The 14,881-nt window shown below is 48.9% G+C and overlaps 1 protein-coding gene across 1 annotated transcript in view; it reads left to right on the top strand.

Moving 5' to 3' along the window:
* Positions 1-12,454, top strand: part of LOC144504735 (uncharacterized) — a 117,131-nt gene extending 104,677 nt beyond the window's left edge. The window contains exon 4 of the mRNA XM_078230479.1: positions 12,000-12,454. Coding sequence (XP_078086605.1) covers positions 12,000-12,454 — 455 coding nt within the window. The remainder of the gene's footprint in view (positions 1-11,999) is intronic.
* Positions 12,455-14,881: the final 2,427 nt, after the last annotated feature.

The following is a 14,881-nucleotide window of genomic DNA, read 5'->3' as shown; positions in this document are numbered from 1 at the left end:
AGGAATTTGACCCAGTGACAATGAAGAAATGGCAATATATTTCTAAATCTGGATGGTGAGTGACTTGGAGGGGAACCTCCAGGTCGTGGTTTTCCCAGGTATCTGCTGCCCTTGCCCTTCTAGATGGTAGTGATTGTGGGTTTGGAAGGTGCTGTCAAAGGAACCTGCTGCCATTGTTCATTGGTGGTGGAGGGAATGAATGTTTGTGGAGGAGGTAGCAATCAAGTGAGCTGCTTTGTCCTGGATGTGTCAAGCTTCTTGAATGTTGTTGGAGCTGCACTCATCCAGGCAAGGGAGAGTATTCCATCACACTCCTGACTTGTGCCTTGTAGATGGTGGATAGTCTTTGGGAAGTCAGGAGGTGAGTTACTCACCACAGGATTCCTAGCCTTTGATCTGCTCTTGTAGCCTCAGTATTTATATGGCGAGTCCAGGTCAGTTTCTGGTCAATGGTAACCCTCAAGTTGTTGATAGTCGAGGATTCAGCAATGGTAATGCCATTGAATGTCAGGGGGTGATGGTTTGATTGCCTGGCACTTATGTGGCACAAATGTTACTTGCCACTTGTCACCCAAGCTTGGATATTGTCCAGATCTTACTATATTTGAACATGGACTTCCGTATCTGAGGAGTAGTAAATAGTGATGAACATTGTGCCGTCATCTGCGAACATTCCTACTTCTGACCTTATGATGGAAGGAAGGTCATTGATGAAGCACCTGAAGATGGCCATGCTAAATTGTCCCTTAGTGTGAGGGAGATTAGTGAGTAAATATATGGGGATGGGGACTAGGTGGGATAGTTGTCGGTGCAGATTCGATGGGCCAAATGGCCTCCTTCTGCATTGTGGGACTCTATGATTCTATGATTGGGCCTAGGACACTGACCTGAGGAACTCATGCGATGATGTCTTGGAGCTGAGATGATTAACCTCCAACCATCTTCCTTTGCGATAGGCATGGCTCCTTGGTTGACAAGCTTGGGCTAACAAGTAGTAAGTATCATTCGTGTCAAGCAAGTGCCAGGCAACAACCATCTGTAACGAGAAAGAAAAAGAATCTAACCATGCGGCCTTGGGTGACTGTCTGTGTGGAGTTTGTAAGTTCTCCCTGTGTCTACGTGGGTTTCCTCCCACAGTCCAATGATGTGCAGGTTAGGTGAATAGCCATGTGCAAGTTAGGTGGATTAACCATGGTAAAATGCATGGGGATGTGGGCCTGGGTATGATGTTCTTATGGAGAGTTGGTGTAGACGCAATGGGCGGAATGGTCTTCTTCTGTACTATAGAGGTTCTATGGTACCCTGACATTCAACAGCACTGCCATTCCTGAATCTCCCTTCATCAACCTCCTGGGGGTTTCCATTGACGAGAAATCTAACTGGACCAGCCAGTTAAATTCTGTAGCTATCAGAGAGTCTGGGAATTCTGTGGCAAGTAACAAATCTGCTGAGTCACCAAACCCTGTCCACCATCTACAAGACACAAGTCAGGAGTGTAATGGAATACTCTGTAGTTCCCTGGATGCAATTCCATAATACTCAGGAAGCTCAGTACCATCAGGACAAAGCAAACTCATATGAACATATGAATTAGGAGAAGGAGTAGGCCACACAGCCCTTTGAGCCTGCTTCAGTTAGGTAATGGCTGATCTGATGATAACCTCAACTCCAAATTCCTGCCTACTCCCGATAATCCTTTCACCTCCTAGCTTATCAAGAATCCATCTACTTTGGCTGTAAATATAGTCAAAGACTCTGACCAGGATTTCCCGATCCCGCCATCTGCAGCCGTTGTCAAGGGCGGGACAGAAAAATGTGGAGAGCCATTGACTTTGGCTCTCCACATTTTCCCATCCCACCTGCAACAATATCTGTTGGTGCCGTAAAATTCTGCCCTCTGCTTCTATCACCCTTGAGGAAAAGAGTTTCAATGAACCATGACACTCTGAGAGAAAAACATTCTCATTTCTGTCTTAAATGGACAACCCCTTATTTTTAAACCATGACCCATAGTTCTAGATTCTCCTGTAAGAGGAAACATCCTTTTCACATTCACCCTGTCAAGACCCCACAACAACTTATATGTTTCAATCAAGTCACCTCTTACTCTTTTAAACTCCAGCGTACAAGCCTAGCCTTTCCTCAAGTTCAACCTTTCCTCATGAGACAACCTGCCCATTCCAGATATTAATCTAGTAAACGTTCTCTGAAGTGTTTCTGATGGATTTTCATCCTTTGAAACTAATAGTGTACACAGTACTCCAGATGTGGTCTCATCAATGCCCCGAATAACTGAATCATAACCTCCCTACCTTTGTATTCAATTCTCCTTGCAATAAATTATAACGCTCTATTAACTTTCTAATTACTTGCTGGAGATGCATACTAACCTTTTGCAATTCATGCTCTAGAACTCCCAGATTGTTCTACATTTCAGAATTCTGTAATTTCTCGCCATTTAGATAACATGCTTTTTTTTTCTTTTTTTTTAATTCATTCGTTGGACATGGGCGTCACTGGTTGGCCAGCATTTATTGCCCATCCCTAGTTGCCCTGGAGAAAGTGGTCACTGCAGTCTATGTGCTGTGGGTTGACCCACAATGCCGTTGGGGAGGGATTTCCGGGATTTTGACCCAGCGACTGCAAAGGAACCACGATATATTTCCAAGTCCGGATGGTGAGTTGCTTGGAGGGGAACTTGCAGGTGGTGGTGTTCCCATCTATCTGCTGCCCTTGTCCTTATAGATGCGTGGTCGTGGGTTTGGAAGGTGCTGTCTAAGGATCTTTGGTGAGTTGCTGCAGTGCATCTTGTGGATAGTACACACTGCTGCTACTGAGCATCGGTGTTGGAGGGAGTGGATGTTTGTAGATGTGGTGCCAATCAAGTGGGCTGCTTTGGCCTGGATGGTGTCAAGCTTCTTGAGTGTTGTTGGAGCTGCACCAGTCCAGGCAAGTGGGAAGTATTCCATCTCACTCCTGACTTGTGCCTTGTAGATGGTGGGTAGCCTTTGGGGAGTCAGGAGGTGAGTAACTTGGTGCAATATTCCTAGCTTCTGACCTGCTCTTGTAGCCACTGTGTATATGTGGTGAGTCCAGTTGAATTTCTGGTCAATGGTAACCCCAAGGATGTTGACAGTGGGGGATTCAGTGATGGTAACACCACTGAATGTCATGGGGCAGTGGTTAGCGTGTCTCTTATTGGTCTCCTCATTTCCTCTGGATGTCTCCCCCCACAGCTTCCAACCTCATAGTCTCTCAACACCGGACAGCCCGTTTCTACCTACTTCCCAAAATCCACAAAAAGGACTGTCCTGGTAGGCCCATTGTGTCAGCATGCTCCTGTCCCACTGAACTTAGTTCCTCTTACCTTAACTCCATCCTCACTCCCCTGGTCCATTCCCTCCCCACCTACATCCGGGATTCCTCTGATGCCCTGCGTCATATTGACAGTTTCCAGTTTGCAGGTCCTAACCGCCTCCTATTCACCATGGATGTGCAATTTCTCTACACCTCCATCCCACACCAGGACGGCCTGAGAGCTCTTTGCATCTTTCTTGAAAAGAGGCCTGAACAATTCCCATCCACCATCACTCTCCTTTGCCTGGCTGAACTCATTCTATCTCTCAACAACTTCTCCTTTAACTCATCCCACTTTCTCCAAATCAAAGGAGTAGCAATGGGTACCCGTATGGGTCCTAGCTACGCTTGTCTTTTTCTGGGGTATATGGAACATTTCTTATTCCAAGTCTACCCAGGTCCCCTCCCACAACTCCTTTACCGGTACATCGATGACTATTTTGGTGCCGCTTCATGCTCTTGTCCAGACCTCGCAAAATTCATTAACTTCGCTTCCAGTTTCCACCCCTCCATCGCCTTCACTTGGTCCATCTCAGACACTTCCCTTCCCTTCCTTGACCTTTCTGTCTCCATTTCCGGTAATAGACTATCTATCAATATCCATTACAAGCCCTCTCACTCTCACAGCTATCTGGACTACAGCTCTTCACACCCTACATCCTGCAAGGACTCCATCCCTTCTCTCAGCTCCTTCGCCTCCATCGCATTTGTTCCAATGATGCCACCTTCCAAAGTGGTGCTTCTAATATGTGCTCCTTTTTCCTCAACCGTGGATTCCCATTTACAGTTGTCGACAGGGCCCTCAACAGTGTGTGGTCCATCTCCCGTGCCACGACCCTCACCCCCTCCCCTCCCTCCCAGAACAAGGATAGAGTCCCCCTTGTTCTCACATTTCACCCCACCAGCCTCCGCATGCAAAGCATAATCCATTTTCGCCAACTCCAGTGTGATACCACCACCAAACACATCTTCCCTTCACTCCCACTGTCAGCATTCCGCAGAGACTGTTCCCTCCGGGATAACCTAGTCCACTCCTCCACTATATCCAACACCTCTCCCGTCACTCATGGCACCTTCCCATGCAATCGCATACACCTGTCTCTTTACCCTTTCTATGCTCACCATCCAAGGTCCAAAACATTAATTCCAGGTTAAACAGTGTTTCACTTGCATCTCTTTCAATTTGGCGTATTGCATTTGCTACTCCCAATGTGGTCTCCTCTATATTGGAGAAACCAAGCGTAGACTGGATGATCGTTTGCGCACCTTCGGAATTGTGCGCAATCAGGACCCTGACCTTCCGGTAGCTTACCATTTTAACACACGATCCTGCTCCCATGCCCATAAGTCTGTCTTTGGCTTGCTGCAATGTTCCAGTGAAGCTCAATGCAAACTGGAGGAACAGCATCTCATCTTCTGGCCAGGCACTTTATAGCCTTCCGGTCTTGACATCGAATTGAACGGCTTCAGATGATTAGCTCTACCCGACCTCGACCCCTTTGTTTTCATTTTTTAATTTTTTACTGTTCTCTACCTTTTATTTCTTCATTGTCTTTCTTCATTTTTCTCCCCCCCCCCCCCACTCTTTCCCCCTACTTTATGCCCCTTCCCTTGCCTTTTCTCCCCCTTTGCTTCTCCTTTTCTAAATCTTACCTTTATCCCATCCATTCTCCCCCCCCCCCCCCCCCCCCCACTCCCCCCAACCCCCAACATCTTCATTTTAGCTTCTCTGCCATTTGGCCATTCACACCCTTTATTCTCTCTGTGGACAGCTATTAGCTAGTTTCCCTGGTTTCTGTGGCTATGACTCATCTATCACTCTCTCCCCTTGCAGTATAAATATCTCCCATTTTCTATGTCAGCTCTTTTCTCTCCTTACAGATGCTGCCAGACCTGCTGAGATTTTCCAGCATTTTCTCTCTTGGTTTCAGATTCCAGCATCTGCAGTAATTTGCTTTTGTCTCTTATTGGTGATGGTCATTGCCTGGCATTTGTGTGACGCGATTAACATAGAACATAGAACAGTACAGCACAGAACAGGCCCTTCGGCCCACGATGTTGTGCCGAGCTTTATCTGAAACCAAGATCAAGCTATCTCACACCCTATCATCCTGGTGTGCTCCATGTGCATATCCAATAACCGCTTAAATGTTCCTAAAGTGTCTGACTCCACTATCACTGCAGGCAGTCCATTCCACACCCCAACCACTCTCTGCGTAAAGAACCTACCTCTGATATCCTTCCCATATCTCCCACCATGAACCCTATAGTTATGCCCCCTTGTAATAGCTCCATCCACCCGAGGAAATAGTCTTTGAACGTTCACTCTATCTATCCCCTTCATCATTTTATAAACCTCTATTAAGTCTCCCCTCAGCCTCCTCCGCTCCAGAGAGAAAAGCCCTAGCTCCCTCAACCTTTCCTCATAAGACCTACCCTCCAAACCAGGCAGCATCCTGGTAAATCTCCTCTGCACTCTTTCCAGCGCTTCCACATCCTTCTTATAGTGAGGTGACCAGAACTGCACACAATATTCCAAATGTGGTCTCACCAAGGTCCTGTACAGTTGCAGCATAACCCCACGGCTCTTAAACTCCAACCCCCTGTAATTGTTACTTGCCACTTGTCAGCTCAAGCCTGGATATTGTCCAGATCTTGTTGCATTTGAAGATGGACTGCTTCAGTATCTGAAGAGTCACGAATGGTGCTGAATATTGTGCAATCATTGGCGAACATCCCCACTCCTATGTCTTATGGTCTTATGGACTTCGAACCCATTTAGTAACTCAAGATTGGGCATCCATGAGATACTGTGGGCCATCAACAGCAGTGGAACTGTACTCCAGCACAATCAGCAACCTCATGTTCCAGCATATCCCCCACTCAACCATTGCTATCAAGCCAGGGGATTAACCCTGGTTCAATGGAGAGTGCAGGAGGGCGTGCCAGGAGCAGCGCCAGACATACCTAAAATGAGGTGTTAACCTGGTGAAGCTACCAAACAGGGCTCCTTGCAGGTCAAATGGCATAAACAGCAAGTGGTAGACAGAGCTAAGTGATCCCTTCACCAACGGATCAGATCTAAGCTCTGCATTCCTTCCAGTCATGAATAGGCGTGGACCTTATGACAGCGGGAAGGTCATTGATGAAGCAGTTGAAGATTATTGGGTATAGGACACTACCCTGAGGGATTCCTACAGAGGCGTCCAGGAGCTGAGATGACTGACCCTCCACAACCACAACCATCTTCCTATGTACCAGGTATGACTCCAACCAGCAGAGTGTTTGCCCCCGATACCCATTGATTCCAGTTTTGCTAGGGCTCCTTGATGCCATACTCGGTCGAATGCGGCCTTGATGTCAAGGGCTGTCACAATCACCTCACCACTGGAATTCAGCTCATTCGTCCATGTTTGAACCAAGGCTGTAATGAGGTCAGGAGCTGAGTGACCCTAGCGAAACCCAAACTGGGCACCACTGAGCAGGTTATTGCTGAGCGGGTGCTGCTTGATAGCACTGTTGATGACCCCTTCCATCACTTTACTGATGATCGAGAGTAGACTGGGTGATAATTGGCTGGGTTGGATTTGTCCTGCTTTTTGTGTACAGGACATATCTGGGCAATTTTCCACATTGTTGGGTAGATGCCAGTGTTGTAACTGTAGTGGAAGAGCTTGGCTAGGGGAGCAGCAAGTTCTGGAGCACAAGTCTTCAGTACTATTGCTGGAATGTTATCAGGGCCCATTGCCTTTGCAGTATCCAGTGCCTCCAACCGTTTCTTGATATCACGTGGAGTGAATCGAATTGGCTGGAGGCAGGCTTCTGATATGCTGGGGACCACTGGAGGAGGCCGAGATGGATCATCCACTCGGCACTTCTGGCTGTAGCATGTTGCGAATGCTTCAGCCTTATCTTTTGCACTGATGTGCTGGGCTCCTTCATCATTGGGGATGAGGATATTTGTGGAACCACCTCTTCCAGGGAGTTGTTTAATTGTCCACCACTATTCATGATTAGATGTGGAAGGAATGCAGAGCTTAGATCTGATCTGTTGGTGATGGGATCACTTAGCTCTGTCTGCCACTTGCTGTTTATGCTGTTTGACAATGCAAGTAGTCCTGTGTTGTAGCTTCACCAGGTTGACACCTCATTTTAGGTATGTCTGGTGCTGCTTCTGGCACGCCCTCCTGCACTCTCCATTGAACCAGGGTTAATCCCCTGGCTTGATAGTAATGGTTAAGTGGGGGATATGCCAGAACCTGAGGTTGCTGATTGTGCTGGAGTACAGTTCCGCTGCTGTTGATGGCCCACAGAATCTCATGGATGCCCAGTCTTGAGTTACTAAATAGGTTCGAAGTCCATAAGACCGTAAGACATAGGAGCAGAATTAGGCCACTCAGCCCATCGAGTCCGCTCTGCCATTCAATCATGGCTGATGTTTTTCTCATCCCCATTCTCCTGCCTTTTTCCCCATAACCCCTGATCCCCTTATTAATCAAGAACCTATCTCTGTCTTAAAGACACTCAATGACCTGGCCTCCACAGCCTTCTGTGGCAAAGAGTTCCACAGATTCACCACTCTCTGGCTGAAGAAATTCCTCCTCATCTCTGTTTTAAAGGATCGTCACTTTAGCCTGAGGTTGTGTCCTCTGGTTCTAGTTTTTCCTACCAGTGGAAACATCCTCTCCACGTCCACTCTGTCCAGGCCTCGCAGTATCCTGTAAGTTTCAATAAGATCCCCCCTCATCCTTCTAAACTCCAATGAGTACAGACCCAGAGTACTCAACAATTCCTCATACGACAAGCTTTTCTTTCCAGGGATCATTCTTGTGAACCTTCTATGGACCCTTTCCAAGGCCAGCACATCCTTCATTAGATATGGGGTCCAAAACTGTTCATAACACTCAAATAGAGTCTGACCAGAGCCTTATAGCCTCAAAAGTACATCCCTGCTTTTGTATTCTAGCCCTCTCAACATGAATGCTAACATTGCATTTGCCTTCCTAACTGCCGGCTGAACCTGCATGTTAACCTGAAGAGAATCTTGAACAATGATTCCCAAGTCCCTTTGTGTTTCTGATTTCCTAAGCATTTTCCCATTTAGAAAATAGTCTCTGCCTCCATTCTTCCTTCCAAAGTGCATAACCTCACACTTTTCCACATTGTATTCCATCTGCCACTTCTTTGCCCACTCTCCTAACCTGTCCAAGTCCTTCTGCAGCCCCCCTGCTATCTGTCTCTCTACATATCTTTGTACCATCTGCAAACTTAGCAACAGTGCCTTCAGTTCCTTCCTCCAAATTGTTAATGTATATTGTGAAAAGTTGTGGTCCCAGCACTGACCCCTGAGGCACACCACTAGTCACCGGCTGCCATCCTGAGAAAGACACCTTTATCCCCACTCTCTGCCTTCTGCCAGTCGACCAATCCTCTATCCATGCCTCAACACCATGGGCACTTACCCTCAACACCATGGGCACTTAACTTATTTATCAGTTTCCTATGCTGCACTTTGCCAAAGGCCTTCTGGAAATCTGAATAAATCACGTCCACTGGCTCTCCTTTATCTAACTTCCTTGTTACCTCCTCAAAGAAAATGGAAGTCTGTCCCATTTAGCAGAGTGATAGTGCCACACAACATGATGGAGATTATTCTCAGTGTGAAGGCAGGACTTCATCTCCACAAGGACTGTGCGGTGGTCACTGTTACTGATACTGTCAAGGACAGATGCATCTGCAGCCAGCAGATTGGTAAGGATGAGGTCAAGTATGTTTCTTCCTCTTGTTGGTTCCTTCACCACCTGCTGCAGACCCAGTCTAGCAGTGATACCCTTTAGGACCTGACCAGCTCAATCAGTAGTGCTGCTGCCGAGCCACTCTTGGACATTGAGATCCCCCACCCAGTAGTGCTGCGCCTTTGCCACTCTCAGTGCTTCCTCCAAGTGTTGTTCAACATGGAGGAATACTGATTCATCAGCCGAAGGAGGACGGTACATGGTAACCAGTAAGAGGTTTCCTTGCCCATGTTTAAACTGAAGCCATGAGACTTTATAGAGTCCGGAGTCGATGTTAAGAACTCCGAGGGCAATGGCCTCCTGACTGTATACCACTGTGCCACCACCTCTGCTGGGTCTGTCCTGCCGGTGGGACAGGACATATCCAGAGATGGTAATGGTGTTGTCTGGGGGTGTTATCTGTCAGGTAATATAACCTGCCAATATATTACCCTCCTCCTGCAATGTGCTTTTATTTCACGCAATAACCTTTGATATGGCACCTTGTCAAAAGCCTTCTCGAAATCCTAAATACATTACATGCACAGCACATGTTATTTCTTCAAAAAACTCCAATAATTTGATTTCCCTTTCACAAAACAATGTTGACTCTGCATGATTACCTTGAATTTATCTCAGTGTTCTACTATAATGCCTTTAAAAATAGTATCTAACATTTTCCCTATGATAAATGTTAAGCTAACTAGTTTCAAATCTCTGAAGGTTTTAGAATTTAGAATTAGGAATTTTGGAAAATTAAAACCAATGCATCAATCTTCTCACTAGCAACTTCTTTTAAGATCCTAGGAAGAAGTCCATCAGGGAACTGGCCAGCCCAAAGCTCCAATAATTTGCTCAGTACCACTTCCCTGGTAGAATCATAGAATCATAGAAACACTACAATGCAGAAGGAGGCCATTCGGCCCATCGAGTCTGCACCGACAACAATCCCACCCTATCCCCCAGCACCTCTCATATTTATCCCGCTAATCCCTCTAACCTACGCATCCCGGGACACTAAGGGGCAATTTAGCATGGCCAATCAACCTAAATGCACATCTTGGGACTGTGGGAGGAAACCGGAGCACCCGGAGGAAACCCATGCAAACATGGGGAGAATGTGCAAACTCCGCACAGACAGTGACCCAAGCCGGGAATCGAGCCCAGGTCCCTGGAGCTGTGAGGCAGCAGTGCTGACCACTGTGCCACCGTGCTGTCCTCATGGCTTCAGTTTAAAAATGGGCAAGGAAACCTCTTACTGGTTACCATGTACCGTGGTGATTGCAATTTTCCTGAGTTTCTCTGTGCCTTCCATTTCCTGATTTCACAGCTATTTCTGGGGGTTTACTTGTGTCCCTTATAGAAACATAGAATCCCTAAAGTGCAGAAAGAGACCAGCTGGCCCATCGAGTCTGCACGGACTCTCCGAAACAGCCTCCCACTCTGACCTTCCTCTCCACCCTAGGCCCGCATCCCCATGCATTTACTACAGCTAATCCACCTAAACTACACATTTTTGGACTGTGGGAGAAAACCGGAGCACCCGGAGGAAACCTACGCAGACACGGGGAGAACGTGCAAATTCACACAGTCACCCAAGGCTGGAAACCAAACTGGGTCCCCGACGCTATGAGGTAGCTGTGCTAACCACTGTGCCACCGTGCAAAACACCTGTTCAATTTATTTACCATCTCATTTTTGATTATTAATCCCCCAGACTCACTTTTGTCACAAAATGATAGGATGCTATTAAAATTAATATATAGTTTTTTCGTACAAGTAAAGTCAAACTGCCATGTATTTTGTAAACCATCTCGAGGCAGCACCTAAGGGAAAGGAAAGAATAAGGACAAGGATGTTCTTTGCAATTGATACAATTAATAATCAGAAGAGCCAGGAAACAGTTAAGATACAGATGAGATGTTGAAGAAACAGCAGCAAGAAAGAGAGAGGCAGCCATCATCAGGAAACAGCTCAGTTAGAGATGAAGTGCTAAAGGCAAACCAGTTTGTGCAAAAGATCGTGGGGGCGATTCTCCCAAAAAATTTCTAAGTGTCGATATTGCGTGAAAACTGAAGTAAATCGCGCTGGTTTTATCAGCGGGAGTTTCAAAATGAATCTCCCACACTCTGTGCACTGTAGCAGGCACTAGTGTGAATCATCCTGAAAAGATGTGGGCGGGGCCTATTCCCGCTAGAGAGGCTGAAATCAATGCGCTGAGTGGCACCCCGCGCATGCGCACATCTCTGGGGGATCGCTGAACAAATCCTTCCAGCATTGAAATCGCTGGCCTCAACCCCCACAGACATTACTGGTCTCATCACTCCCCCCATCGCCATTGCTGTCCTCATTGCTGGCCTGAACCCTGCACCGACATTGCTAGCCGTTCACCCCCTTCTCCCCCCGCCAAAGGAATTGCTGGCCTCCTGGCCTCTCTGTCCCCCACTGACCTGGACATTGCCGGCCTCCCCAAGCCCCACTGACCCAGACATCGCTGGCCTCCCCATCCCCCACGAACCTGGACATCGCTAATCACCTGGCCACCCCATCCCCCGCTGACCAGGACATAGCTGGCCTCCCCATCCCTCGCTGACCTGGTCAGCGATGTTGCAGGTGCTCACAGTGTATGAGCAGCGTGCCCTGGAGCTGGTCGGGGGAACATGCCTCAAATGGTCACCGGCAGCCAGGTTGGTGTCCAGCATGCAAATGAGCATCAACTGAACCTTATTCCTAAGTCTTCTTTGAAGTAAGTGCCATGCTGTGTGGGCTGTTTTCCCTCCCTTCCCCTAATGCGTGCTGTTTTTTACTGTGCTTGATCCTGATGCACCAGGCCTTCTGGTGTCGGCGCCCCCTCTTCTGCTCCTGAAGATAGCCTCCTGGGCAACTTGGACAACATCTCGGAAGGAGACCCAGAGGAACCTTCCGAGGACAGCACCAGTGAATCGGCACAGGCATCAACAACACAACCCAACAACATAGAGACTATCATGACGGTGGGTCATGTTAATATTGAAGCTTCTGGGTCACTTACTGGTGAGCACATCATAGTTGCTGATGCACATCGGGCGGAGTCGGGCACATCTGAGGGCTCAGGCACACAGAAGTTTGCTGGAGGCAAGGATTCAGCTGGCCCCAAACCAGATGCCAGGCTTCAGGGTTTGTTCGTCCCGAAGCTGGTGGAGATTTATCAGAAAACCCGGGGAGTTGTGGATGGGCTGTCAGCAACCATGCTGCAACTGCAAAGCTGTTTAGAGGAGTCAGAGTGCTGTCACAGGAGATGGTGCCAGCACAACCTGTTAACCAGGCCAACACTGCAAGGGTAGTGTTCGCAGTGAAAAGTCTGGCACAGTATTCTGGCCTCATGGGTGATAGGCTCCAGGCCTGGAGGGGCCATTGCAGAGAAACAGCGGCCCACAGCCGAGGGTAGGAGGCACATCGGGACTTGGCCATGGGTGTTGGGGCATGTTGGAGACACTGTTGGCCCTGGCTGGGACTCTCGCTGGGATTCTGGAGACACACCAGGCCGTGTCCCGACAACTTAGCCCAGTCTCAGAGGGCTAATAGCTCAGGGGCTCCAGAACTTGGCTCACTCACAGAATTCTGTAGCAGAGAGTCTCCAGAGCTTGGCCAAGTCTCAGAAGGCCAGGGCTGAGGGATCACAGACCATGGGGCAGACACATCTGGGCCTCCAGGACTGGCAGAGTCAGGTGATGCCAGAGCTTCTGTAGCTCAGTCCAGCTACCCTGGCATCCCATGGAGTGTCCCCGAGGCCTTTGGGCACTCCAAGGGAGGAGTAAGGGCTAGAGCCCATGCTGGGGGCTCCTTCCACTCAGGACACTCTGGATGTCCCGGACCTTCCAATCCCCCCCCTTCCTCACACCGGGGCACCTCAGGGCTAGCTAGATGAACAGGGTAGCACAGAAACATCAGTGACATCTGCAAATTGGCCGGGGCCCTTCAGGTCTCGGCCCCCCAGGGATGGCCACCAAGGGTATCACAGGATCACAGCTGGGCACCTCCACTTCTGATGTGCATCCTGGGGGAGCACCTAGATGAAGCAGTAGGCCACACAAGATTAGAAAGTTGTAGGATCACTAAGAGGGCACAGGTGAAGGTCAGCAGTAGTCAAGCTTAAGTTTTGGAAAATGTTAAAATCACAATTAAATGTTATTTGCCCCTCACAGCAGTGACTAATCTGTCTCTGATCCTCCTCCCATAGAGTTGAGTGCTTCCCAATTGAGGCACAGACTGCTATACTGTGCGAGACCAGCACCTTGGCCAAATGTTTTATACCGCCTGCACTACTTTCCCCAGCATCCCCCAGACCCTTACACACACACTACCCCCTGTCATGCACCCCCCTGCTCTAGCCCTGGACCCATTACCCCACATGTTTGTGTTCCCAACCCTTACTGCTACATGGGCCCAGGTGGCAGTGTGCATTCAGAGAACAGGTAGGAGTCAGACTTGACTGGCACCAGGGGCAGGATCCTAGTGTGCCTTACAGTGAGTTGTCATCATCCTTCAGCCTTAACCAAAGACTCGCTTCCAGGGCCAGCTCAGGCCCGTTAACCAGGTGTGATGTTTCTCGAGGTTGGGGAGGGGGGAGAAGGGTCATGTTGTTTGAGTGGCCAGCTTTGAGTTGTGGGGGTGGGGGGGGGCGGTGGTGGCTCCTGGGCTGTGGTGGGTGTTGGGAGCAGCCCCACACTGGACATCAGCTAGGCAAAGCAGGCTGCTATCAGGGGCTTCCTTGCTACCCTGCCCTGCCGTGCCTCTGCCATCACCACCTGCCCTCCATCCGCCAGCTCCTCAATTGGCAGGTCCTTCAGTTCTGTGTGGTGACGATCCTCCTCCTCCAGCTGGTCTCTCCGTTGCTGCGCGATGTTGTGCAGGATGCAGCAGCCGATGATAATGTGAGAGGCACGCTCAGGGTCACACTGGAGAGCATTCCCAGAATGGTCCAAGCAACAGAATCTCATCTTGAGCAGGCCTATGCAACGCTCTACTACGGACCAGGTAGCAGTATGGGCCTCATTTGAACGGGTGTCCGCCTCGGTCTCAGGCCTCCCCACTGGTGTCATCAGTCATGACCTCAGTGGGTAGCCAGCCTGGCAGCCTGGGCTGGTCTTCAAAGAGCCCAGGGATGTGCGACCGCCTCAGCACATAGCTGTCATGGACACTCCCTGGGTGGCATGCACAGACCTGCATGATCATCATCCGGTGGTTGCAAATGATTTGGACATTGAGGGAGTGGAACCCCTTTTGGTTGATGAATGGCTGGCCCTCATCTCACAGGGACCACAGGGCAATGTGTATCCCATCCACTGCCCCCTGGAAATGGGGCATCCTGGCAATGGCAGCGAAGCCTGCAACCCGGGCTTCTTGCTGACCCTGTCCAACATAAAAGTGTATGTATTGGCCTGCCCGGGTGAACAAAGCATCTGTCACCTCATGAACACATCTGTGTACTGAGGCCTGTGAGGTCACACATAGGTCGCCACTGAGTACTTGAAATGTTGGTCTGAGGAATCGGATGATCTCCTACGGGGCTGCTTGGAGTCAATGGACTGGTCAGTATTTAAAGACTCTGCGACCAGCCTGAACGAGTACGCCACTATGGTAACTGACTTCATTAGTAAGTGTGTAGAAGACTGTGTGCCAAAGAAGCAAATCCGTGTGTTCCCCAACTGGAAACCATGGATGAACAGGGATATCCACTGCTTGCTGAGGTCCAGATCTGAGGCATTCAA

This window comes from Mustelus asterias, chromosome 15, assembly GCF_964213995.1.
Source record: "Mustelus asterias chromosome 15, sMusAst1.hap1.1, whole genome shotgun sequence".
NCBI classification, from domain to species: domain Eukaryota; kingdom Metazoa; phylum Chordata; class Chondrichthyes; order Carcharhiniformes; family Triakidae; genus Mustelus; species Mustelus asterias.
Note: the sequence above shows the minus strand (reverse complement) of the source record. Positions and strands in the feature narration are given on the sequence as shown.